Genomic DNA, 27,981 nt, shown 5'->3' with positions numbered 1-27,981 from the left:
CTTATATGTAAACAATAATATTGACTCAATGTATAATGATTAAATGAAGAAAACTGCAAAGATCATTTGAAAACCTGTAATTAAAATGAGATATATTAATATATCCTCTCAGGAAATGAAAATTTGTTAGCATACTATGGTTTAGAAAAGTTTCATTTCCTGAGAGGATATGTTAATATATCTCATTTTACATATGTTTGGCATTTGTTCAACAAAAAAATGTACATACTCTTAATCTCATACAATCAAACACAACTGAAAACATATTAAGGGATTATATTTAGCTATAAGTAACAGAAAACACTCAGTCTTCTCCATATGAGGAAGATGCTTATTCTCACACTGAAGGACTGAGTCAAGGCAGCCACTGCACAATGCAGCGGAGAAACAAACTCCCATGTCGCTCTTTTTGGCTGCACCATTGTGAATGTCATGGTGAATCAGGAAAACATACTCACTAGCACTGTTAACAACATAAGGTGTTTCCTATACAAGTTAGACTTTCCACAGATATAGTCTAGAGGACAGGGCAGATACTCCCAACCATGAAAGCCTGAATTAGTTTCCTGGTGGATACATAAGGCCTTACAAAAAAAATCCAAACTCTCATGAATCTTTGAGGTGGAACTAGTGAAGACATCAGTGGAAAGCTATACCTCTAAGAAAATGGAAATGAAATAGCTGGTCATCGTTTTGAGTACACTCTTCACTGGAAGGAAAAAGAATCTGGAAAATGGGCTAGAAGACTGCTTTCTCAAAGCTCCTATATATCTGTCTCTCCCTATTCTGGATACAAAGTCTGAGTAATGCCTTCTTTGCTTCTGCCTTCCAAATCTCACGCAAGGCTATTGGGAAATTCTGACAAGGAACCATTAAGAGGATGGATTCTGGAAAATCTAGTTCCTTAAATTACTCTGGATATCTCCAACTCCAGATTCTTTGTCCCATCACAGGCCCTCTTTTTTTTTTCTTTGCCATGCTGCACGGCTTGTAGGATCTCAGTTCCCTGACCAGGGATTGAACCCAGGACCATGCCTGGGTTCACTCGGTGAAAGCGCCGAGTCCTAACCATTGGAGCACCAGGGAATTCCCACAGGCCACTCTTCTTAATTCAAAGTCTATTCACCAAATTATAGTCAGAAGGAAAGATATAAAGCAAAGGCCCAAATATGAAAATAATAATTCACAGGAAACTATATTCTTTCATAAATGAGGCATACATAAATATTTATTCAACTGTTTACTAGTATGGAAAATGGAAAAAGACTCTTATACCTGTCACCCTAAAAAAGGAGCTTTTCAGTAAGAAAGGTAGACTATACCTAATAAACTAGAGACATCAAGGAACTTTCACAAGGCCAGTAGGAAAATCCCAACAAATACCACACTGTCATTTTTCAGTGGCCACTTAACACAGAACAAATAAAATGTTATTAAAAAATTAAACCTGGGCCTCCCTGGTGGCGCAGTGGTTGAGAGTCCGCCTGCCGATGCAGGGGATACGGGTTCGTGCCCCGGTCTGGGAGGATCCCATATGCCGCGGAGCGGCTGGGCCCGTGAGCCATGGCCGCTGGGCCTGCGCGTCCGGAGCCTGTGCTCCGCAACGGGAGAGGCCACAACAGTGAGAGGCCCGCATACCGAAAAAAAAAAAAAAAAAATTAAACCTAACTGCATATTGGAAATACACTTCAATTTACCCATCAGTTCAAGAGGCTTCAAAATACAAAGAGAAAATATCATTAGCTCATTAACAAAAAAGAACTACCTATTAATCTTATGTATTACTATTGAAAGGCAACTCACAGAATTACCTCACCTCAATCACCGTTTCTAAAAGTAATTGGTAGGCAGGTATAAAATAAGCTACAAGGATATATGGTACAAACAAGGAATACAGTCAATATTTTATAATAACTACAAATGGAGTATAACCTTTAAGAATTGTGAATAACTATATTGTATGCCTGTAACATATAATATTGTACAGCAACTATACTTCAATAAAAATAAAAATAAAATAATAAAAGCAATAATTGGTAAAAATCCACAGTCCAATGATGTCCTTTAAGAAAGAGGCTTAGCAAACATATTTAAATTTTTATAATTCTTTCATATTGAAATTTTTCTTACGCTTTATACATAGATTAATTTCCAGCAAGTTTTCTAATGTTACCTACATTTCTTTTTCTTTTCCATGAGAGTTTTAACATGTAGGGATGGGGTCAAATGAAGTCTTTCCCACGTTGTTTACATTCAAGAGTATCCAGTGACTCCTTTCATGCCTTTGGGATGAACTGGGACGACTAAAGTCTTTCCCACATTCTTCACATCTGTATGGTTTCTCTCCAGTGTGCAGTATCATATGTCTTTGAAAGTTTGTGTGATAAATGAAGGCTTTCCCACATTTATCACATTTAAAGGGTTTCTTTCAGGACTTCCCTGGTGGCACAGTGGTTAAGAATCCACCTGCCAATGCAGGGGACACAGGTTTGAGCCTTGGTCCAGTAAGATCCCACCTACTGCGGAGCAACTAAGCCCATGTGACACAGCTACTGAACCTGCACTCTAGAGCCCACGAGCCACAACTACTGAAGCCCACACACCTAGAGCCCATGCTCCGCAACAAGAGAAGCCACTGCAATGAGAAACCCACACACTGCAATGAAGAGTAGCCCCCGCTCGCCACAACTAGGGAAAGCCCATGCGCAGCAACAAAGACCCAATACAGCCAAAAATAAAAGAATAAAAATGTTTTAAAAAAATAAATAAAATAAAGGGTTTCTCTCCAGAATGAATTCTTTCATGTACTTGCACATAACTGGAACAACTGAGGCCTTTACCACATATTTTACATTCATAGGGTTTCTGTCCAGTGTGTCTCCTTTCATGTATTTGAAATGAACTGGGAGAAAAGAATGTTTTCTCACATTCCTTACATTTATAAGGTCCATCTCCAGCGTGAATGATCATGTGTGCTTGGAAGCTAGAAAGAGAAAGAAAGGTTTTCCCACACTGCTTACATTCATAGGGTTTCTCTCCTTTGTGAGTCCTCTTGTGTATATGTAAGGAACTCTGGCATCTGTAGGCTTTCCCACATGCCTTACATTGATAGGGTTTCTCTCCAGTATGAATTCTTCCATGTCTTTGAAGAGAACTGGGGCAGCTGAATGCTTTGGTACATTTTTTACATTCGTATGGTTTCTCACCACTGTGATTTCTTTCATGTACTTTGAAACCTAGATGAGAATTGAAAGCTTTACCACATTTGTTACATTTGTAGGGTTTCTCTCCAGTGTGATTTCTTTCATGTATTTTTAAACCTCGAAGGGAAATATAAGCCTGACCACATTGCTGACATTCATAGAACTGCTCTACTGTGCCAGTTCTGTCATGTGTTTGATATCTATAGGCTCTTCCAGAGTGTTTACACTGATAGGGTTTCTCTTCAGTATGAGTTCTTTCATGCACTCGAAGTGTAACTAGAACAACTGAGGGCTTTCCCATGTTCCTTACATTTATAAGGAGCATCTCCAGTATGCATTATCACGTGTCTTTGAAGGGTTTTGAGACACATAATAAAAGCTTTCCCACAGTCTTTACATTTATACATTTTCTCTCCATTGTGATTTTTCATGTTTTTTTAAAACACTGCAGATAACTAAAGGCTTTCCCACATGCCTTACATTTATACGTCTTCTCTCCATATTTCTGATACTCATATGGTTTGTGTTCAGTGTGACATCTCATATGTCTATTAAGGGATGAATGACATGTAAAGATTTTTTCACATGCACCACATTCATGTGGTTTTACTCCAGTAGTTTTCTTGTTCAGACTGAGATTTGGAATAAGGCTGAAGTTTTCTCCACATGGACTACCCTCTTTATTTTCACAGAGTGCCTCAATCATATGACTTCTGTAAATAATGAGAAGCACACTGTTATTTCTTTATTAATGATTTTATACTTATTATATTTATTATGATTTATAGGGATAGTGTAGAGTTTCTCCCTCTCCTGAATTGTTTGAAATTGAATATATTGAATGCTCTGCAAGAGGACTTCACCCTTGAGACTATTTAAACAGTAACATTCATACGTAGGGTTTACTAATCCTGTTTCCAAGAGAAATATTTTGCAAACACTGAACAACTATGTCCATTTCAGACAGTATTTTGGGGGAAATTTTTCTTTCTTTTGTTTTTGTTTTTGAAATTTTTCTAATAAATACATTTAAAGCAGGGATTATTTGTTGTTTGCTTCTATTTATTTATTTATTTAACATCTTTATTGGAGTATTGCTTTACAATGGTGTGTTAGTTTCTGTGTTTACTTCTTTTTAAAATTTCATAACATACTAGGATGCTCACATGAGATACTGCTTCTCATTGTGAGTGCAACTCAACTTAGTTTTCTCTCCTGGTTTTTGTACTGATCTTCAGTGACATGTTCTTCCCATGTTTTTCCTAAAATGTAGACCCAGAAAAATAATTCCAAAGTATTAAAAGTTACAGAAAAACTATTACAGTCTAGGTCCATGCCTAGAGCTGTGACCATGTCCAGTTTACTTACCAACATTCTTCCTTTTCCACGTTCCACATCTTGGAACAACATCGGTGGGCGAGAAAACTCATTCTCAAACTGACAAAGTGAAGGAATGTTGTCGTCCTTACCTACTGAGGCGAGGTTCCAGAAGATTTCCCGCATCACATCTCTGTAGTTTCTTCTGTGAAGGATCCAGTAAAGCCCACTCTTCCAGGGTGAAGTTCACAGCCACATCCTCAAAAGCTACTGAGTCCTAAAAATATCCCAAATAAATGTACAGTCAGATGCATGACAATGACAGCACTAGACGTCTATACTCCATCTATAGGAGGGTTACGTATGAGTCTGTCTTCTCCAAACATTTATCTATGACTTTTATCTAACTATGATCATCAAAAGCTTACTCTCTGTCCACACTTACTCCTTCATAAGTTTTTTGGGTTTTTTTTTTCCACCATGCTGTGCGGCAAACAGGATCTTGGTTCCCCGACCAGGGATCAAACCTGGGCCCCCTGCAGTGGAAGCGCAGAGGCCTAACCACTGGACCAACAGGGAAGTCCCACTCCTTTGTTAAGTTTAATGACATCATGAACACATGCAAATTATTTACACATTTTTACTGTACTCACATTACATCTCATTTCTCTCTAACAGCATGGTGCACAGCATGTTGAGAAATGGTTGGGTAATGTTATAGGAATGAAACAAATATTATCATTTTAAGACCACTAACTCCTTGTGAGAAAGATTCTTTCATCTTCTTCCTTATCACCCCACCATTCACAGCACTCCATGAGGCAAAGGGTCAAATCTGCATGAGGTTTCAATAAATAAAAACACAGTGAAGAACTGGAAGCTTTTTCTTCTAGTCCCGTTACCCAACATGAGTGTCCAGGAGGCCTGAAGAAATCAAACTTGTAACAAAGCCCAGCTGGTCACACTGTCCTAAAGTCCTCCAGGCCATTAGAAGTAATCAGAGGCAGCTGCCTGAATGTAAATATTCCTGTGGGGGAAGTGTTGCTTTTAACTTGTGTAATATTTGTCACAGACACAATTCTTCACTTTTCCCCCTGATTTGATAGGTTAAAGTATTATTTGAAACTTAGAGCTCAGACATGAGGAAGAGGCATTACAATTTAGAATGAAAGAATCCCTAAACTCATGTGCCCCGGGGCTGCTTCCAGGCATTTTTTTAGAACAGCTAATGAGATGATGTATCAAAAGATCTCTTGGGCTTCCCTGGTGGCGCAGTGGTTGAGAGTCCGCCTGCCGATGCAGGGGACACGGGTTCGTGCCCCGATCCCGGAAGATCCCACATGCCGCGGAGCGGCTGGGCCCGTGAGCCATGGCCGCGGAGCCTGTGTGTCCGGAGCCTGTGCTCCGCAACGGGAGAGGCCACAGCAGTGAGAGGCCCGTGTACAGCAAAAAAAAAAAAAAAAAAAAAAAAGATCTCTTTCCAGTCAATCCTGAATGGTGCATCCTGGTCCTTGCTGCACTTGAGGAACAGGTTAAGAGCTGCAGATTGCAAGTTCACTGAAGTCCACAATGGCTTGATGGTAAATTAGCCCATAATTATAAAATATGTAAAAATGTCAGCAGTGCTTTCCTCCAAAAGAATGTAAAATCTCCATTCTCCAATTTCAGGAAGAAGCTATTCCCAACCAGCCAATGTTGATGGTGTCCTGCTAACTTCCAGTCTGGAATTTAGGGAACTTAGAATATGTCATTCTCGGAGTCACTAGAAGAAAATGAAAGACCTTGAAATGAACAACCCTTCTTAGATCCATGAGTGCATTGAGGTCAAAGGGCAAGCCAGTGTCTCCAAAATTGGGAAAGAGAAAAGGAAGATGGAATTTTGAAAGGTGCCCCAAATATTCTGTTCCTAATAAAGCCTATACTGACAAAAAAGTCTATTTATTTATTAGATCAGAATCTAATACAAAGACAAAAAAGAACAAAAAAGACAGAATACAACATCCATGAACCCCAGGACAATGTTCTTGAACAGATGTTTAAAATACACATAATGCTAATACCTGAAAGAAAAAAACGGAAAGAAACAGAAAAAATAAGTGAACTAATAAACACCAAAATTTTGGACTGCCCTGTTGGTGCAGTGGTTAAGAAACTGCCTGCCAGCGCAGGGGACACGGGTTTGAGCCCTGGTCCGGGAAGATCCCACATTCAATGGAGCAACTAAGCCAGTGCACCACAACTACCGAGCCTGTGCTCTAGAGCCCGCGAACCACAACTACTGAGCCTGCATGCCACAACTACTGAAGCCCGGGGGCCTAGAGCCCATGCTCCACAAGAGAAGCCACCGCAATGAGAAGTCCATGCACCGCAACAAAGAGTAGCCCCCACTCCCCGCAACTAGAGAAAGCTCGCACTCAGCAACAAAGACCCAACGCAGCCCCCAAAATAATTAATTAATTAACCCAGAAAAAAAAAACCACCACCAAAATTTCCTAAAATTAATGACAGACTGCAAACTGTAGATATAGGAACACTAAATATGAAAACATCAGAAGTGCACACCCAAGTACAGTTGACCCTTGAACAACATGGGTGTGAACTGTATGGGTCCACCTATATGTGTATTTTTTCAATAAATATACAGTCAGCCCTCCATACTTATGGATGTGCATCCCATGAATACGGAAGGCCAACTATGGGACTTGAGCATTCATGGATTTCAGTATCCGTGGCAGATTCTGGAACCAATCCCTCAAGGGCACCAAGGGACGACTATATGTCATATTCAAACTAGTGAAAAATCAAAGACAAAAAGAATGTATTGAAAGAAGGGAAAACACTTCTTAGGTACAGAGAAACAAAAATTTGGATTAATCGGACTTCTTTTCAGACATTGTGCAAACAGGAACAGAATGGCACAAAATATTTAAAGTTTTGAAATTAAAAAATTCACTCTCCTAAAATTTTTAAAAATTAATTAATTAATTTCTGGCCGTGTTGGGTCTTCATTGCTGTGTGTGGGCTTTCTCTAGTTCCGGCGAGCAGGGGCTACTCTTCGTTGCGGTGTGCAGGCTTCTCATTGTGGTGGCTTCTCTTGTTGCGGAGCACAGCTCTAGGTGCATGGGCTTCAGTAGTTGTGGCACGCAGGCTCAGTAGTTGTGGCTCGCAGGCTCTAGAGTGCAGGCTCAGTAGCTGTGGCACACTGGCTTAGTTGCTCCATGGCATGTGGGATCTTTCCGGACCAGGGCTCGAACCCGTGTCCGCTGCATTGGCAGGCGGATTCTTAACCACTGCGCCACCAGGGAAGCCCACTCTCGTAGAATTGTGTCAAGCAAGATCATTCTTCAAAAATAAAGAAGAAATAAGGGGACTTCCCTGGTGGTCCAGTGGCTAAGATTCCATGCTCCCAATGCAGGGGGTGTGGGTTCAATCCCTGGTCAGGGAACTAGATCCCACATGCTGCAACTAAGAGTTTGTATGCTGCAACTAAAGATCCTGCATGCCACAACTAAAGATCCTGTATGCTGCAATGAAGATCCCATGTACCGCAACTACGAACTGACATAGCCAAGTAAATAAATATATTTCAAAAAAGAATAAGGACCCTTCTGATAAAGGGACTTTGTCATTAGTACACCTACTTTGAATGAATGTTCAAAAATTCATCAGAAAAAATGTGAATGACAACAGTGGAGGATTATAAAAGGAATAAAGGATGGTAAAATATCTTTGATATTTACTGTCATTAATGTAACAGATGGTACTTTGTTTAAAATAATATTAGCAACAATGTATTTGGTAATAATAAGCTTATAGATAAGTGAAATAAATGACAGCAATATGACAAGGGACAGGGAAGGGGGAATTGGGAATAGTGTGGTATGAGGAACCTGTACAACCAGTGAAGTGGCATAATGGTACAGACACACCTTGAAGTTATTTGGGGCGTGGTTCCAGACCACTGCGGTAAAATTAATATTGCAGTGAAGCCACTAACATGAGTTTTTGGTTTCCAAGTGCATAGAAAAGTTATATAAACACTATACTGTAGGGAATTCCCTGTGGTCCAGTAGTTAGGACTTGGTGCTTTCACTGCCAAGGGCTCAGGTTTAATCCCTGGTTGGGTAACTAAGATCCCACAAGCTGCATGGTGTAGCCAAACAAACAAACAAATGAAAAACTATACTGTAATCTGTTAAGTTGCAATAACATTATGCCTAGAAAAAGTGAACATACCTTATTTAAAAGATAATGCTGTTAGGGCTTCCCTGGTGGCGCAGTTGTTGAGAATCTGCCTGCTAATGCAGGGGACACGGGTTTGAGCCCTGGTCTGTGAAGATCCCACATGCCGCGGAGCAACTAGGCCCGTGAGCCACAACTACTGAGCCTGCACGTCTGGAGCCTGTGCTCCGCAACAAGAGAGGCCGCGATAGTGAGAGGCCCGCGCAGCGCGATGAAGAGTGGCCCCCACTTGCCACAACTAGAGAAACCTTCACACAGAAACGAAGACCCAACACAGCCAAAAAAAAAAAAAAAAAAAAAAAAGATAATGCTGTTAGAAAAATGGTGCCAATAGCTTGCCTGCCATAGAGTTGCCACAAACGCAATATCTGCAAAGTGCAACAAAGCAAAGCACAGTAAAATAAGGTATGTCTACACTTGACAGAGGATGTGGCTTAGTTGTAAATGTACACTGCAAACTCAAAGGCAACCACAAAAAATATTTTTTTTAAATGTGTTATTGATATGCTAAGAGCAGATAAAAAAATTGAATCATGTAAATTGCTCAATTAAAGCCAGAGAAGGCAGGAAAAAGGTGGAAGACAGAAACAAAAAACAAAGAACAAAGAACAAGGGACTTCCCTGGTAGCACACTGGTTAAGGATCCACCTGCCAATGCAGGGGACACGGGTTTGAGCCCTGGTCCGGGAAGATCCCACATGCTATGGAGCAACTAAGCCTGTGCTCTAGAGCCTGCGGGCCACAACTACTGAGCCTGTGTGCCACAACTACTAGAGCCCACATGCCTAGAGCCGGTGCTCCACAACAAGAGAAGCCACTGCAATGAGAAGCCTGCACACCGCAATGAAGAGTAGCCCCCACTCGCCACAACTAGAGAAACCCATGTGCAGAAGACCCAACACAGCCATAAATAAATAAATAAATAAAAATTAAACAAACAAACAAAAACAAGGGCAAGAAAGAGAAAACAGTAACAGGTGTGGTAAATATTCATCTGACCTGATCAACAACTTTAATCATCAATGTTCTCAATACAGTTGAAAGACAGATGCAGTAATATCAGATTTTAAAAATCACAGTTATATGTTGCCTATAAGAAACCCACTTTAGGGATTTCCCTCGTGGGCCAGTGGCTAAGACTCCATGCTCACAATGCAGGGGGCCCGGGTTCGATCCCTGGTCAGGGAACTAGATCCAACGTGCTGCAACTAAGAGTCTGCAGGCCGCAACTAAAGATTCCACATGCTGCAACTAAAAGATTTCGCATGCCGCAAGTAAAAAATCTCACATGTTGCAACTAAAGACCCCACATCCCACAACTAAAGATCCCGCATGCTGCAATGAAGATCCCATGTGCTGTAACTAAGACCAGGTGCAGCCAAATAAATAAATAAATATTTTAAAAAAAGAAACCCACTTAATTTTATTTATTTATTTTTTATTTTTAAAAGTTTTATTTTTTACTTTTGGCTGCATTGGGTCTTCGTTGCTGCGTGCGGGCTTTCTCTAGTTGTGGCAAGTGGGGCTGCTCTTCCTTGCAATGCGTGGGCTCTAGGCAGGCGGGCTTCAGTAATTGTGGCATGTGGGCTTAGTAGTTGTGGCTTGCAGGCTCTAGAGCGCAGGCTCAGTAGTTGTGGTGCATGGGCTTAGTTGCTCCATGGCATGTGGGATCTTCCTGGACCAGGGCTTGAACCTGTGTCCTCTGCATTGGCAGGCAGATTCTTAACCACTGCGCCACCAGGGAAGCCCAAGCAACCCACTTTAAATATATAAAGGCTCAGATGAAAGGTAAAGGAATGGAGAAAAATGTCCCATGCCAACACTAATGAAGGAAAGCTGGGGTAGGCGTATGAATTTCAGACAATGCAGATTTCAGACCAAGGAAAACAGTTGAAGAGGGCATTACATAAAGACAAAGGGGCCCATTCTCCATGAAGACATAGCAATCCTTCATGTGTACCTGCATAACAACAGAGGGGCATTAGAATGCAAGGAGAAAGGAGCTGATAGGATGCAAGGAGAAACAGATGAATCCACTTCCATAGTGGAAGACTTCAATGCCCCCTTACCATGAATTATAAATTCCAGCAGGAGAAAATCAGGACAGTTAAACTGATCAGCACAATAAAACAACTGGATTTAACTGTGATCTATGGAATATTTAATGTAATAACAGCAGAATATACATTCTTTATAAGTTCACATGGAACGTTCACCAAGACAGACTACATTTTGTAACAGAACACACCTTAACAAACTGAAAGAAAAGAAACCATATGAAATATGATCTGAGTCCACATTGACATATTCTAGAGATAAATGACGGGAAGATAGCTGGAAACCCCTAACATACATGGCAATTCAATAACAGAAGTCTAATATTACGTGGGATCACAGAAGTCTTAAGAGAGACTATTTTGTGACTAAAGGAAATGAAAATACACCTTATTAAAGGTAGTGGGATGCAGCATAACTAATGTAAAGAGGGAAGTTTAGGTTATCAAATAAACACACTAGAAAAACCCAAAGATCTATATTCAATAACATAATCATCTAACTGAGGAAGCAATAAAAATAACAGCAAATTTAAATGGGAGTAAGCAGAAGAAAAGAAACATTAAAAGTTAAAAGAGGAATCAGTGTAATTATGGGAAAGCAATAGAGAAAATTAACAAAACCAAAAGCTGGTTCTTTGAAAGATTAATTTAATAAAATTGATAAACATCTAGTCAAGATTACCAGGCAAAGAGGGAAGACAGAAATTATTAATATCAAAAATGAAAGGAGAGGGAAATAAAAAATGAAAAAAGATTTGATACAATCTAACATCCACTATGATAATAAACTAATAATAGAAGGGAACTCTCTGTTCTTAAAAAAAAAATCTACACAACACTTGTAGTTAATATTGTACTTAATGGTAAGAAACTGGATGCTTCACAGGGAATATAAGAACAGGGCAAGGAAGCATCTATCCAACATTGTACTGGAAGCTCTGGCCAATGCAGTAAGACAGGAAAAGAAAATAAAAGGTACATAGACTGGTAAGCAAGAAATAAGACTGTCTTTGTTCTATATGACATGATTTTCTATGTAAAACATATGATAGCATCCACAACAAACAGACATAACTCTGGGAATTAATAAAAGTGTACAGCAAGGCTGAAGAATATAAATATCAATTGCTTTCCTGTAAACACACAAAAAATGTATTCAACTGATCTTTGACAAAGAAGTAAAGGCAATTCAACGGACACAAGAAAACCTTAAAAAATTAGTGATGGAAATAACGGATAGCCACATACAAAGCACACACTCACATATGTACACACAAAAGGAAGGTAAACACAAGCCTTTCACAAAAATTAACTCAAAATAGATCAGAGATCTAAATGTGAAATGCAAAAGTAAAAACTCCTAGATATAACATAAGAGAAAATCTAGGTGACCTTGTCTGTAGTGATGACTTTTCAGATACAACACCAAAAAAACAAAAAATCCACAAAGAAAAAAAATGTTTTACTTCTTTAATATGAAAACCTTGTGTCCTGGGAAAGTGTTAAGACAGGTCACAGACAAGGCTAAAATCTTTGTAAATATCTGATAAATGACTGGTATCCAAAATATACAAAGAACTCAAACTCAACAGTAAAAACACCAACAACCCAGTTAAAAATGGGCTAAAGATCAGAACAGACACCTCACTAAAGAAAATATACAGATGGGAAATAAGCAGTATGAAAACATGCTCAACATATGTTCTTGGAGAATTACCAAAAAAGAGAGAGAAAGAGATGTCCCTACACACTTATACATGGCTAAAATGAAAAGACTCAGAACACCAGATACAGCCAAGACGTGAAGCTGCAGGTAATCCTCATTCACTGCTGGTGGGAACAGAATTTGGTATGCCTACGTTTGAAGATAGGAATTTTATGTCAAAACTAATTATACTCTTATATAGTAAGATCCAGCAATCACACCTTGGTATTGACCTAAATGAGCTGAAACATTATATTCACAAAAAACCTACATATGAGTTTGTATGTACTTTATTCATAATTGCAAGAGTTAGAGGTAAGCAAGATATCCTTCAAGAGTCGAATGGATAAACAATCAGTGGCATATCCATACGATAAAATATTGTTCAGTAAAAAAAAAAAGAAATGAGGTATCAAGCCATGAAAACACATGGAGGAAACACAAAAGCATATTGCTAAGTGAATGAAACCAATCTGACAAGGCTATATACTGTATGATTTCGAATGTAAGACATTCTGAAAAAGACAAAATGACAAGCTAGTAAAAAGATTTTTGGTTGATAAGGACTTGGGGGTTGGAGGGAGGAACGGATGAACCAACAGGCGGAGCTTAAGGGATTTGACGGAAATGAAACTACTCTATAAACTACAGAAATGATGGATATATGCCATTAAACGTTTGCAACCCCAGAGAGCATATAACACAGATGGTCAAGAATAATGTAAACTGTGGACTTTTAACACACGAATATGGGTTCAGTAATTGTAACAAATGTACTGTAGTAATACAAGATGTAAAAAGTAGTGCAAACTGTGTGGATGCAGAGGGGTTATTTTTCTACTAAGGAAAAGAAGAATTACAGGACCACAATATTCAATAGATAAAGGAATCCAAAGGAAAGAAAAGCAAATATTTGAATCAGCTGAGATAAGCACACCACTTCCCTACAGTTCAAAACAAAAACCCACATTCAGAAAGTTAAACATGTTCTTAAAATTGTGGTCCAGACACTCCTGACTGAGATAGAACCCCTAGAAGTGAGTCTGTCCCTGGTGAAGAAGGGTAGGGACCCAAAAATAAAACTCTGGCAGCTGCACATACTCTTCTCTTGCCTGGCGGTATGCAAGCCCTTCCTCCCCCAGGCTTCCATTCTCACAAGTGAGGAATTTCTCAGCAGGTTCCGACCCAAATGAACTCCCAAATTCCTAAACACTTTGATAAGGAGACAGAACACCAACCTCCACAGACTACCCTGTGCACAAATTACACTGAATGCACCGACATTATGGATGCAACACTCAAAAAAATGTCTAAAAATGTCTAGGTCTAAAGGAACCACAACTACAACCCCCTCGCCCCCATGTGCACTTGCTTTCTCAGCTTTCCAGGGCTCTGTAGTTTCACTCCTTCCATGGTGGGTGTGACCAGGTAGGAGGTAGGCTCCCCAAGAAGAACCAACTGGACCTTCAAGTACTTCCCTTTGCAGCCTTAAGGAGGCATTAACTTGGGTCGCTGACAACAGTCTTCTACACCCCACTGGAGTTGTTTGGAACCTACTTTTATATTTTAAATGACACAAGCCCAGTGTTTGAACAATCCAGCAAAATCATTCAAACCCAGTATTTTTGCAGAAAGGAAGGAAGAAAATCATAAGGCACTTTTACTAGTTCAACCAGAAAACCCAAATATCTATTTATTTGTAAAAGAAGATGTCAGTTAATTATCATTTTCATGGTAATACATTGTTTTGTAAATAATTAACCACACTTGAACACTTCTGATTTTCAAGTCTAAGCCCTGGAATTCCTATTGAAATCATCCAAAAAGAAAGTATGCACCTCAGAAACTTACTACCCGTTCTCAGGGGAAGAAAAAAGTGAAACCACAATCCTTTCCTTTTTTGAGAAAAGAAAGCATAAAGCGCTTTTATTGCAATAATAAAACTTGAAACTCATATGTAGTGTAGGGGGTGGGGATAGGGGTGGAGGAGTAGGCAGCAATTTCTCTCACCAAATCGCTACACCAGACAGCAAAGGGGTGAGAGGGGGGAAGGCGAAGCCAGGAAAATCTGAGATCAGCAGGGGGAGATGAGCATCAAAAAACAAGAGATGCTGAAGCTGTGATGCCCAACATCATTTTCTTAAGACAACACTCAAGGATTTGTCATGATGGCTGGGGTTTCATGGTTGTTAAGTGTCTACAAACAGCAACTTCAATTTAACTTTCAATTAAAGTTCTTAAAATTTACAAGTGGAGCTTGGATAGCTATGAGATTACAAAAATCCTGAATATCCATTAGAAAAACCACAGGATGAAAAAAAAAAAAAAAAAAAAAAAGCCAGGCCATGAAGAAGGCTTCAGAGGTCCCTGCTGGCCCAGGGCAGACACCTGTAGTGTCCAACATCTCAGTGAAAACGATCTGCTTTCAAAAGGCAGAGAGTCTAAGGGGAGGGTGAAGGTGGGGCAGTGGAGGCAAACACTCTCCCCCTTCCCACTTTAGTGAAACCACAATTCTTAACAAATGGAATGTAATCCTGGAATATTTTCTTTTGGCTTAAATTCACCTCTTTCTTGCCTCTTCGAAAATCTCTTACATTGTCTTTCAAGCTCTATAAATTAGATACATTTCAGCTCTATTGAAAAAGAGAGACTTAAATAAGTGAATAAATCTTTTCAAGGTGACAAACCCAGAGGGGGTAGTTTTTACAGGACAGTTCGCCCAGGAAAGTTCCAAAGAAGAACCTCATCAAAGGATTTCCCATAGGATGTCTATCCCTAGAAAATAAACTTGGAGAAAAGATTTCATACAACAAATTCCAGGTGGTTATTCTCTGCTTTCCTCTCACGTAAAATACCCACAGACAAAAAAAAAAAAAAAAAAAAAAAAAAAAAAAAAAAAAAGCCAACCATGGCTCAGTGTTAAAGGATATACAGTTAAGATACTGGACCTCTTTGAAATGAACCCCGAAAATGGATAATTGGTAATGCTGTTGTGAATCAGTGTGGGGAAGAGTGTTTTGGGAATGCGGGGAGCGATCTGGAAATTTAGGCATTTGTTGCCAGCTACTCTGGGGGGACAGCATCGTGGATTTGAAATCTTGCTTCCCAAACAGTTCGAAAACTCAGAAGGAAAGTGGTCCCCCTGTGTCAAAAAGGAGAGGCTGGGGGCTTCCCTGGTGGCGCAGTGGTTGAGAGTCCGCCTGCCGATGCAGGGGACAACGGGTTCGTGCTCCGGTCCGGGAAGGTCCCACATGCCGCGGAGCGGCTGGGCCCGTGAGCCATGGCCGCTGAGCCTGAGCGTCCGGAGCCTGTGCTCCGCAACGGGAGAGGCCACAACAGTGAGAGGCCCGTGTACCGCAAAAAAAAAAAAAAAAAAAAAGTAGAGGCTGGGAACCCACAGACCACAGATCCTTCCACGCACGAATCCCTGGAGACCTAGTCAGTACTGTCCCCTGATGACCCTTCTCGTGGTCACCGCACAATCTGAGGGATACGCGGGGCTGCGGGCACAGAGCTGCCCAGAGAGGCCCCGGGGTCAGGGCCCCAGTCGTCGCGCGCAGTGACGGGACACGATGCGCGGACGCCCCGCTACCGGCCCCGCCCCCACGCTGCGAGCCGGCGGGAATGATGTCCGAGCGGCGCCGCGAGGGTGAACTCGGTCCGCAGACTCAATTGACCGCGGGGAGGCCTGGGTCCCGCCACGGCCGGTTCCAACCAGCCTCTCCTCTCCGTCTCCGCACGCCAGGGGGCAGCACACTCACCATTTCTATGTTTCCTGGGTCCCTCCTAACGACCAGTGCAGATCACAGCGCGACGAGACTGTGGCAAAGGAACTAGCAACGGTGAAGGGCACATAAGAGTCGACCCTGGGGTGGGCCAAAGCGAGGGGATACCACCAAGTCGGGAAGCTGTGTACCACCACCCACCTGCCCCACCGGCGCCCCTGATTGGACAGACGTATGCCGCGCCCCTTGGAGAAATCTTTGCTCTGCAGAATCCTCTGTGGCCTGTGGGGAGAGCCTGTTTCCACCTGGCACATTTTATTTTATTTTATTTTATTTTTATTTGGCTGCCCGGGGTCTTAGTTGCCGCATGCGGGATCTTCCGTTGTGGCATGCGGGATCTTTCATTGCAGCTGCGTGGGCTCTGTGCTGCGGCGTGCGGGCTTCTCTCTAGTTGTGGTGCGGGGGCTCCAGAGCGTCTGGGCTCTGTAGTTGAAGCACGGGCTCTCTAGCTGTGGCATGCAGGCTCAGTTGCTGCGCAGCATGTGGGATCTTAGTTCCCGGACCAGGGATGGAACCCGCGTCCCCTGCATTGGAAGGTGGATTCTTAACCACTGGACCACCAGGGAAGTGCAGGCACATTTGATTTTAAACCTAACTTTTATCTGCTCTGGGCTACTTTTGATTGTGGTAATATACATGCAATAAAAATTTACGTTGTCATTATTTTTAAAGTATATCGGTAAATATTGTGAAATACATTAACATTGTGAAACCAATCTCCGGAACTATTTTCGTCTTCCAAAACCACAACTCCATACCCACTAGACAACAACTCCTCATTCTCCCCGTCACCCAGCCCCTGGCCAAAAACCATTCTACTTTTTGTCTTTATGAATTTGACTATGCCAGGTAACTCATACAAGTGGAATCATACTGTTTCAACTTTTTTGACAGGCTGATTACACTTAGCATAATGTCCTCGAGGTTCATCCATGTTGCAGCAGGTGTCAGATTTGCTTTCTTTTAAAAGCCTAACAACACTCTGATGTGTATATGTGCCTCATTTCTTTGATCCATTCAACCGTTGATGGATGCTTGAGTTACCTCCACCTTTTGGTTATTGGGAATAATGCTGATATGAACACAATTGGATATGTATCTTTCAATTCGAGTCACTGCTTTCAATTCTATTTCAATTCCCTGAAGTAATTTTGCCAGATGGTAACTCAATTGAAATTTTTTGAGGAATCGCTTTGTTGTTTTTCATACCATCAACAAGATTTTATATTCCCAGTAACAGTGCACAAGGGTTCTGAAGGGTGTTTTCACTTTCTGGATGGTTATCTTTGAAGCACAAAAGTCATTAATTTTTTTCTTCCAGTTTCATTGAGATATAATTGATATACAGCACTGTGTAAGTTTAAGGTGTACAGCATAATGATTTGACTTACATTCATCATGAAACGATTATCACAATAAGTTTGGTAAACATCAATCACTACATGTAGATACAAAATTAAAGAAATAAAATTTTTTCCTTGTGATGAGAACTCTTGGATTTACTCTCTTAACAACTTTCATCATATATATCAAATATTTATCTATTGTATATTACATTCCTAGTAATTACTTATAACTGGAAGTTTATACCTTTTGACTACCTTCGTCCAATGACCCCTCCCCCATCCCCACACCCTTGAATCCCCCGCCTATGGTAACCACAAATCTGATCTATTTTTCTGTGAGTTTGTTTGTTTTTGAAGTATAATTTACCTACAACACTATATTAGTTCCTGTTATGCAACATACTGATAGATAGTTCTATACGTTTCAAAATGATCTCTGTAAGTCTAATTACCAACTGTCACCATGCAAAGATTTTACATAATTATTGGCTGTACATTTCATACCAGTGACATTTATTATTACTATTTTTAAAATTATCTCCCTCCTTTTTTTTTAAAGATTTTTCTTTTGTGATGTGGACTATTTTTTTTAAGTCTTTATTGAATTTGTTACAATACTGCTTCTGTTTTCTGTTTTGGTTTTTTGGCTGAAAGGCATGTCCTAGCTCCCCAATCAGGGATCGAAACTGCACCCCCTGCATTGCAAGGCGAAGTCCCAACCACTGGAATGCCAGGGAAGTCCCCATACCAGTGACATTTATTTTGTAACTTAAAGTTTGTACCTCTTAATCTCCCTCACCTATTTCTCTCCTCCCCTCACTTCCCTCCCCTCTGGCAATCACCTGTTAGTACTCTGTATCTATGACTCTGTTTTTGTTTAGTTATGTTTGTTCACTTGTTTTTTAGATTTCACATATAAGTGAAATCAGAGTATTTGTCTTTCTGTGTCTGACTAATTTCACTTAGCATAGTACCCTCTAGGTCCATCCATGTTGTCTCAAATGACAAGATTTAATTCCCTTTTTGGCTGAGTATTATTTCATTTTACATATATACAGTCTTCTTTATCCATTAATCTATTGATAAGCACTTAGGTTGCTTTCATATATTGGCTATTGTAAATAATGCTGCAATGAACATATGGGTGCAAATATCTTTTCAAATTAGTATTTTCACTTTCTTTGGATAAATACCCAGGAATGGAGTTGCTGCATTGTATGGTAATTCTATTTTTAATTTTTTGAGGAATCTTCATACTGTTTTCCATAGCAGCTACACCAATTTACACTCCCACCAACAGCACACAACAGTTCCCTTTTCTCCACGTTATCACCAACACTTGTTATTTGTCTTTTTGAAAATAGTCCTTCTGAGAGGTGTGTGGTGATATCTCACTGTGGCTTTGATTTGCATTTCCATGATGATTAGTGATGTGGAGCATCATTTCATGTGCCTGCTGGCCATCTGTATGTCTTCTTTGGAAAAAGGTCTATTCAGATCCTCTGCCCACTTTTTAATTTTTTTTATGTTGAGTTGATTGATTTATTTTTATATTCTGGATATTAATCCCTTATTGAATATATCATTTGCGAATAACCTCTTTCATTCTTTAGGTGGCCTTTATGTTTAGTGGATAGTTTCCTTCACTGTGCAAAAGCTTTTTAGTTTGATGTGGTCCTATTTGATTATTTTTGCTTTTGTTTTCCTTGCCAGAGGAGATGTATCAAAAAAAAAATATTGGGCTCCCCTGGTGGTGCAGTGGTTGAGAGTCCGCCTGCCGATGTAGGGGACACAGGTTCGTGCCCCGGTCCGGGAAGATTCCACATGCCGCGGAGCGGCTGGGCCCGTGAGCCATGGCCGCTGAGCCTGCGCATCCAGAGCCTGTGCTCTGCAACAGGAGAGGCCACAACAGTGAGAGGCCCGCATACCGCAAAAAAAAAAAAAAAAAAATATATATATATATATATATATATATATATATATATTGCTAAGACCAATGTAAAAGGTCATAATGACTATATTTTCACCTAGAAGTTTTATCTTTTCAGGTCTTACATTTAAGTCTTTAATCCATTCTGAGTTTATCTATGTATATGGTGTGAGAAAGTAGTCCACTATGATTCTTTTGCATGTAGCTGTCCAGTTTCCCCAACACCATTTTTATTCCCCTATTATATATTCTTTCCTCCTTTGTCATAGCTTATTTGCCTATGTAAGCATAGGTCCACCTCTGGGCTCTCTATTCTGACCCATTGATCTATGTGTCCGTTTTTCTGGCAGTACCATACTGTTTTGATTACTGTAGCTTTATAGTATAGTTTGAAATCAAGAGCGTAATACCTCCAGCTTTGTTCTTTTTTTAAAGATTGTTTTGGCTCTTCAGAACCTTTTGTGTTTCTATGCAAATTTTAGAATCATTTGTTCTAGTTCTGTGAAACAAATGCCATTGGTATTTTGATCGGAATTACATTGAATCTGTAGAATGCCTTCAGTGGTATGGTCATTTAAACACTATTAATTTTTCCATTCCATGAGCACAGTATATCTTCAGTTTCTTTCATCAGTGTCTTATAGACCTGAGTCAGGGCTTTTACCTCCTTAGTTAGATTTATTCCGAGGTTTTTGATTCAGTTGTAAGTGGGATTGTTTTCTTAAATTCTCTTTTGGATACTTTGTTGTTAGTGCATAGAAATGCAACAGATTTCTGTATATTAATTTTGTAGCCTGCAAATTTATGCATTTATTGATGAGTTCTAGTAGTCTTTTGGTGGTATCACTAGGGTTTCCTATGTGTAGTATTATGTCATCTGCAAACAGGGACAGTTTTATTTCTTCCTTTCCAGTTTGGATTACTTCTGTTTCTTTTTCCTGTCTGATTGATGTGGCTAGAACTTCCAATACTATGTTGAATAAAAGGGGTGAGAGTGGGCATCTTTCTCTGTTCTTGATCTTAGAGGAAGCTTTCAGCTTTTTACTGTTAAGTATTTAATATTAGCTGTGGGCTTGTCATATATGGCCTTTATTATGTTGAGGTATGTTCCATCTATACCTCCTTTGCAGAGAGTTTCTATCATAAATGGATGTTGAATTTTGTCAAAAGCCTTTTCTGCATTTGATGAGATGATCATATGGTTTTTATTCTTCAATTTGTTAATGTGGTGTATCACATTGATTGATTTATGGATATTGAACCATCCTTGAATCCCTGGGATAAATCTCACTCGATCATGGTATATTATCTTTTTAATGTATTGTTGAATTCTGTTTGCTAATATTTTATTGAGGACTTTTGCATCTGTGTTCCTCAATGATATTGCCATGTAATTTTCTTTTTTGTGACATCTTTGATCTGGTTTTGGTATCAGGGTGGTGCTGGCCCCATAGAATGAGTTTGGAAGCATTCATTCTTCTGAAATTTTTAGAAATAGTTTAAGAAGGTTAGGTATTAACTCTTCACCTGTGAAGCTGTCTGGTCCTGGATTTTCGTTTGTCAGGATTTTTAAAAATCACTGATTCAGTTTTATTACTGGTAATGGGTCTGTTCATACATTCTTTTTTTTTTTTTTTTCAGTACGCGGGCGTCTCACTGTTGTGGCCTCTCCCATTGCGGAGCACAGGCTCCGGACGCACAGGCTCTGGACGCGCAGGCTCAGCAGCCATGGCTCACGGGCCCAGACACTCTGCGGCATGTGGGATCCTCCCGGACTGGGGCACGAACCCGCGTGCCCTGCATCGGCAGGCGGACTCTCAACCACCGCGCCACCAGGGAAGCCCTGTTCATACATTCTTGATTCAGTCTTAGGAGAATGTACATTTCTAGGAATTTGTCCATTTCTTTTAACAATTAGCTTATAATTGTTCATAGTAATCTCTTAGGATACTTCCTTTTTTTCTGTTGTGTTGGTTATAACTTCTTTTTCATTTCTGATTTTATTGATTTGAGCCCTCTCTCTTTTTTTCTTTCTTTCTTTTTTAAAATTTATTTTTGGCTGTGTTGGGTCTTCATTGTTGCACACGGGCTTTCTCTAGTTGTGGCAAGCGGGTGCTACTCTTTGTTGTGGTGCACAGTCTTCTCATTTTAGTGGTTTTTCTTGTTGCAGAGTATGGGCTCTTGGCGTGTGGGCTTCAGTAGTTGTGGCACTTGGGCTCAGTAGTTGTGGTACATGAGCTCAGTAGTTGTGGTGCCCAGGCTCTAGGGCGTGCAGGCTTCAATAGCTGTGGCACATGGGCTCAGCAGTTGTGGTGTGTGGGCTCAGCAGTTGTGGCTCAGGGGATCTAGAGAGCAGGCTCAGTAGTTGTGGTGCATGGGCTTAGTTGCTCCATGGCATGTGGGATCTTCCTGGGCCAGGGATCGAACCCGTGTCCCCTGCACTGGCAGGTAGATTCTTAACCACTGTGCCACCAGGGAAGTCCCTCTCTTTTTTTCTTTATGAGTCTTCCTAAAGGTTTACTAACTTTTTATCTTTTCAAAAAACCAGCTCTTAGTTTCATTGACCTTTTCCATTGCTATTTTAGTCTCTATTTCATTTATTTCTGCTCTGGTCTTTATGATTCTTTTCCTTCTACTAACTTTGGGTTCTGTTTGTTCTTCTTTTTCTAGTTCCTTTAGGTGTAAGGTTAGGTTGTTTAGTTGAGATTTTTCTTGTTTCCTGAGGTAGGCCTCTATCACTATAAACTTCCCTCTCAGAACTTCTTTTGCTGCATCCCATAGATTTTGGATCTCTGTGTTTTCATTTTTACTTCTCTACAGGTATTTTTTGTTTTCCTCTTTGATTTCTTCAGTGACCCACATGTTGTTTAGCTTCCACATGTTGTTTAGCCTCCACATGTTTGTGTTGTTTGCATTATTTTACTTGTAGTTGATTTCAAGTCTCATAGCTTTGTGGTTGGAAAATATGCTTGCTATGATCTCAGTCTTGTTAAATTTACTGAGACTTGTTTTGTGGCCTAGCCTGTCATATGTCCTGGGGAATGTTCCATGTGCACTTGAAAGGAACGTATACACGTTCCTCTGTGGCTTTTGGATAGAACGTTCTAGATATAGCTATTAAGTTCATCTGCTCCAATGTGTCATTAAAGGCCAAAGTTTCCTTATTGATTTTCTTTTTTTTCTTTTAAAAATATTTATTTTGGCTGTGCTGGGCCTTAGTTGCAGCACATGGGATCTTTGTTGCAGTATATGGGATCTTTAGTTATGGCATGTGGGATTTTTTTTAGTTGTGACATGCGGACTTCTTAGTTGCAACATGCAAAGTCTTAGTTGCGGCATGCACGTGGGATCTAGCTCCCCACCCAGGGATCAAACCTGGGCCCCCTGCATTGGGAGCGTGGAGTCTTACTCACTGGACCACCAAGGAAGTCCCTTGATTTTCTTTTTGGATGATCTGTTCATTGACGTAAGTGGGGTGTTAAAGTTTCCTACTATGTTTGTGTTTCTGTCACTTTCTCCTTTTATGTGTTAATATATTTTAAAAATATATTTAGGTTCTTCTATGTCAGGTGCATATATATTTACAATTGTTATATCTTCTTGAATTGATCCCTTGATTGTTATGTAGTCTTTCTTTGTCTTTTGTCCAGTCTTTGTTTTCACGTCTATTTTGTCTGATATAAGTATTGCTACCCTTTTTTGTTTGTTTGTTTCCATTTGCATGTAATACTTTTCCATCCCCTCTCTTTCAGTTCATGTGTGTATTTAGATCTGAAGTGAGTCTCTTGGAGCAGCATATATATGGGTCTTGTTTTTGTATCCATTCACCCATTCTATGTCTTTTTATTGGAGAATTTAGTCCATTTACATTGAAAGTAATTGATAGGTATGTACCTATTGCCATTTTGTTATTTATTTTTGGATTGTTTTTGTAGTTCTTTTTTGTTCCTTGCTTCTTCCTTTGCTTTCTCCCCTTGTGCTTTGATGACTATCTTTAGTGTTATGTTTGAATTCCTTTATCCTTTTTGTGTGTGTATCTATTATAGATTTTTGGTTTGTGGTTGCCATGTGGTTTATATGTAGCCATATAAGACTATTTTAAGTTGCTGATCTCTTAAGTTCAAATGCATTTTAACAACCCTGCATTTTTACTATCCCCATCAATGTTTACTGTTTTTGACATCATACTTTATATCTTTTGTTTTGTGTATCCCTCAACTACTTACTGTGAATATAGATGATTTTACTACTTTTGTCTTTTACGCTTCCTACTGGCTTTATAAGTAGTTCATCTATTATCTTTACTGTATATTTGCCTTTGCCAATGAGATTTTTCCTTTTGTAACTTTCATATTTCTAATTGTGGTGTTTTCTTTTCCACTTAGAGAAGTCCCTTTAACATTTCTTGTAAAGCTGATTTGGTGGTGTGTTGGGGAAGCTAGTAAAGTAGTCTTATTCAGGCTTCAGAGGTGGCACTGGGCCTCTCTCTGATCAGGCAACAAGCCTAAAAACTGGCTATGTGCCAAACTGCTGAGCTACATGCAGGCCAGCAGGGGTGGTGCCAGCACACCTTTTAAATCATTAGATAAGATAGGGAGTAAGTCTGAGGGCTTCTTGAACCCTGAGGGCCTGGCCAGCCCCAGGGGATCAGAGAACACTCCAAGACTTTATGAGTTAAGACCAAGGCATTTATGACAATAACCAGAGCTGCAAATTTGCACGTAGGCCGATTGTTATCACCCTCAGCCTGGTGCTAGAAGCAGGACTCCTTTGAGTAACAAACTGAAGTCTCACCTGTGGGGTGGACGCACTGCTTGGGGCTTTTTCCCAAATGGGACTCCAGATTGCTCTTTCAGGGACTTCCCAGCGCTGCTTGGATCTGGATGTAGGTGCTTCACCAATTTGGTGATGTATAAACCTCTATTATTCTTTCTTAATTAGTTAAAATATTCTTTTCTTAATTGATATACTGTATTCTTGTGTTAATCCAATAAACTCTTTAAATTTTTGCTTAACTTAGTGTGGAGTGGTTATTTGCCAGTGAATCCTATGAACCTGAAATGAAAGTAAAACTTTCAGCAAAACATGGTGCTAAACCCTTTTAGATTTTTCTTCTCTACAAAACTTTTGATCTCTCCATGAAATTTAAATGAAAGCCTTATCAGGTAGAGTATTCTTGGTTGTAGATTTTTCTCTTCAGCACCTTAAATATATTGTGGCACTCCCTTCTGTCCTGCAGAGATTCTGCTGAAAAGTCAGCTGATAGCCTTATGGGAGTTGCCTTGTATGCAATTTAGAGCTTTGCCCTTACTGCTTTTAATATTCTCTTTATCTTTAACTTTTCCCATTTTAATTACAATATGTCTTGTGATCCTTTTTAGGTTAATCCTGTTTGGGACTCTCTGTGCTTCTTGAACTTGTATGTCTGTTTCCTGTCCCAGTTTATGGATGTTTTTAGCTACTGTGTCTTTAAATACATTTCTGCCCCATTTTCACTCTCTTTTCCTTCTGGGACCCCTATAATGTGAATGTTAGTATGCTGTATGTTGTATCTTATACTGTCCTTATTTTAAAAGATTTTTTTGTGTGTGTTTTTCTGTTCAGCTTGAGTAATCTCTACTGCTCTTTCAGTTTGCTGATTTGTTCCTCTGTGTCAACTAAACTACTGTGCCTTCTTTCCAGTGTGTTTTTTTCCAGTTATTGTATTTTCAGCTCTTTTTAACTCTTTATATTTTTTTGCCTTTGTTAGAAAGTTCTAACTTCTCACTGTGTTCACCTATTCTTCTCTGGAGTTCTTTGAGCATCATTATGATTATTACCTTGAACTTTTTATCAGGTAGATTGCTTAAATGAATTTCACTTAGCTCTACTTCTGGGGTTTTATCTTGCTCCTTCATTTGGAACATTTTCCTCCATTGCTGCATTTTGCCTAATTCATTTTTTTTTGTATCAATGTATTTGGTAGGTTGCTTATGTTTCCCAATCTTGGAGAAGTGGCCTTATGTAGAAGACATCCTGTGTTGCCCAGCAGCACACTCCCCTCTGGTCACTAGAGCTATAGGCTCTAGGGGTGCTATCCATGTGGGCTGTGTGGGTCTTTCTGTTTTAGTTGGATGACTACTATGGGCGCGCTGGTAGGTATGGCTGGCCCATGGTCTAGTTGGTTGCCAGGAAAGCCTTGTGCAGAGAGGTTGACAGCTGCTGACGGTTGAGGCCAGGTCATGGCACATCCAAGGGAGTCTTGGTCCTAGCCCATTGGTGGGCAGGGCCAGGTCATGACAAGGCTGGCTGTGGAGCCCATGGGTTCTGGGGGCCAGTGCTGGCCCACTGGCTTGTGGAGCCATGTCCTGGGGTGCCTGGCTTCAGTGCCAGGGTTCTTGGAGCTAGTGTCAGCCTGAAGGTGGATAGGGCTATGGCACAGAGGAGGGGTCCTGGGGCTGGTGTCAGCCTGCTAGTGGTTGGTGCTGGTTCCTGAAACAGCTGGCTGTGTGGTCCAGGGAGTCCCAGAGCAGGTCTTGGCCTTCCAGTGAGTGGGGCCATGGCTCAGGGAAACCCAGAGTGGTACTAGCCTTCTGATTGTAGGCCAGGTCTTCACACAGCTGGCTGCAGTGGTCCTGGGGTTTGTGTCTGCCAATTGGTGGGTGTGGCCAGGGCTCAGGGTTTCCCAGTGCTGGTGCCCACCCTCTAGTGTGTGAAGTCAGGTCCTGGGGCTAGTGTCAGCCCACTGGTGGGTGGAGCCAGGTCCAGAAATCTCTGGCTGTGAGCCTGTAGGAATCCTGGTACTATTTCCAGTTCACCAGTGCATGAGACTGGGTCTTGGACCCTCTGGTGGGCAGGGTCAGGTCTCAGGGCAGCTGGAGGCTCAGGGGGTCTTAGAGCACCTGGCCTGCTGGTTGGTGGGGCTGTGTCCCTGCTTGGCTAGCTGCTTGGCCTGGGGTGTGCCAGGACTGGTGCCAACCAGTTGGTATGTGGGGCCAGGTCCTGGCACTAATAAGCTAGAGGGAGGATTCCAAAATGGTATTCGCCAACACCAGTGTCCTCATGCTAATATGAGCCCACCAAAATGGCTGCTGCCAATGCCTTGTCCCCAGCATGAGTTCCAATTGCCTCCTGCCTCTCTGGGAGACTCTCCAATATCAGTAAGTGGGCCTGACCCAGGTTCCTTTCAAATTACTGTGTCTGCCCTGGGTCTTGGAGCATGTAAGATTTTGTGTAAGCCCTTTAAGAGTGGAGTCTCTCTTTCCCACAACCCTCTAGCTCTCCCCAAATAAGCCCCAATGACTTTCAAAGACAAATGTTCTGGGGGCTCTTCTACCTGGTGCAGGTCCCCCAGGCTGGGGAGCCCAATGTGAGGATTGGACTCTTGCTCCTTGGGAAGAACCTCTGCAATTGTAATTATCGTCATGTTTGTGAGTCATCTATCTATGGGCATGGGTCTTGACTATACTGCAACTCTGCTCTTCCTACCCATCACGTTGTGGTTTCTTCTTTATATCTTTAGTTTGTAGAAGATTTTTTTTTTTCAGTACACGGGCCTCTCACTGTGTGGCCTCTCCCGTTGCAGAGCACAGTCTCCGGACGTGCAGGCTCAGTGCCCATGGCTCACGGGCCCAGCCGCTCCGCGGCATGTGGGATCTTCCCAGACCGGGGCACAAACCTGTGTCCCCTGCATCAGCAGGTGGACTCTCAACCACTGTGCCACCAGGGAAGCCCTAGAAGATCTTTTTTGCTAGTCTTCAGGTTGTTCTCATCAATGGTTTCTCTGTAAATACTTGTAATTTTGGTGTGCCCATGGGAGGAGGTGAATTCAGGGTCTTCCTACTCTGCCATCTTCGCCACACCCCAAAAGTCATTGATTTGATGAAGTCCAAACTACCTATTTTTCCCCCCATTTTTGCTCCAGCACTGCTCCCCTTTGGGGCAAAAGTGCCAAGATTGAGAGGAGGGAGAGCACACACTTAGAGGGAATGGAACCAACTTGAACTGGACCCTGAGGGTTTCTGCTCCAGCACCTTTGGACCTGATCCCACCCTGATAGGGCAGTGTTGGCTACTCAGCATAGGAGAAGCCCTGGCTCACACCCAGCTCTGGTTTCAGCTCCGTCTCTAGCCCCATTGACCACCAAGGTGATAGCTGTCAGCACACCCTGAGGTGACATGATGAGATAAAACTAGTGGTCACTTCAGGTCCAGCTCTCAAACCAAAGCCACTGGGCACACAAGAATGTATAGGAACCTTCCCATACAAGACACACATTTAACCTTGGGATAAGTAACTGTTTCACCTAATTTCATAGAGACAGAGAAAGTTAAGCAAAATGAAAAGACAGAGGAATTTGTTTCAAACAAAAGAACAACAACAACAAAAAAGAAACCCCTGAAAAAACAACTAATGAA

General features: G+C 41.0%; 1 protein-coding gene across 1 annotated transcript; it reads right to left on the bottom strand.

The window, feature by feature from the left end:
* Positions 1-2,203: 2,203 nt before the first annotated feature.
* LOC132486928 (zinc finger protein 627-like) lies at positions 2,204-26,990 on the bottom strand. The gene is given in 11 exon segments (XM_060094467.1): positions 2,204-2,427; positions 2,784-3,477; positions 3,479-3,636; positions 3,639-3,922; positions 4,411-4,465; positions 4,673-4,719; positions 4,721-4,798; positions 5,388-5,444; positions 16,117-16,310; positions 17,354-17,449; positions 26,901-26,990. Coding segments are annotated over 11 exon segments (1,977 nt in total).
* Positions 26,991-27,981: the final 991 nt, after the last annotated feature.

Source organism: Mesoplodon densirostris, chromosome 3, assembly GCF_025265405.1.
Source record: "Mesoplodon densirostris isolate mMesDen1 chromosome 3, mMesDen1 primary haplotype, whole genome shotgun sequence".
In the NCBI taxonomy this organism is placed as follows: Eukaryota; Metazoa; Chordata; class Mammalia; order Artiodactyla; family Ziphiidae; genus Mesoplodon; species Mesoplodon densirostris.
This window is presented reverse-complemented; position numbering and strand designations above follow the sequence as displayed.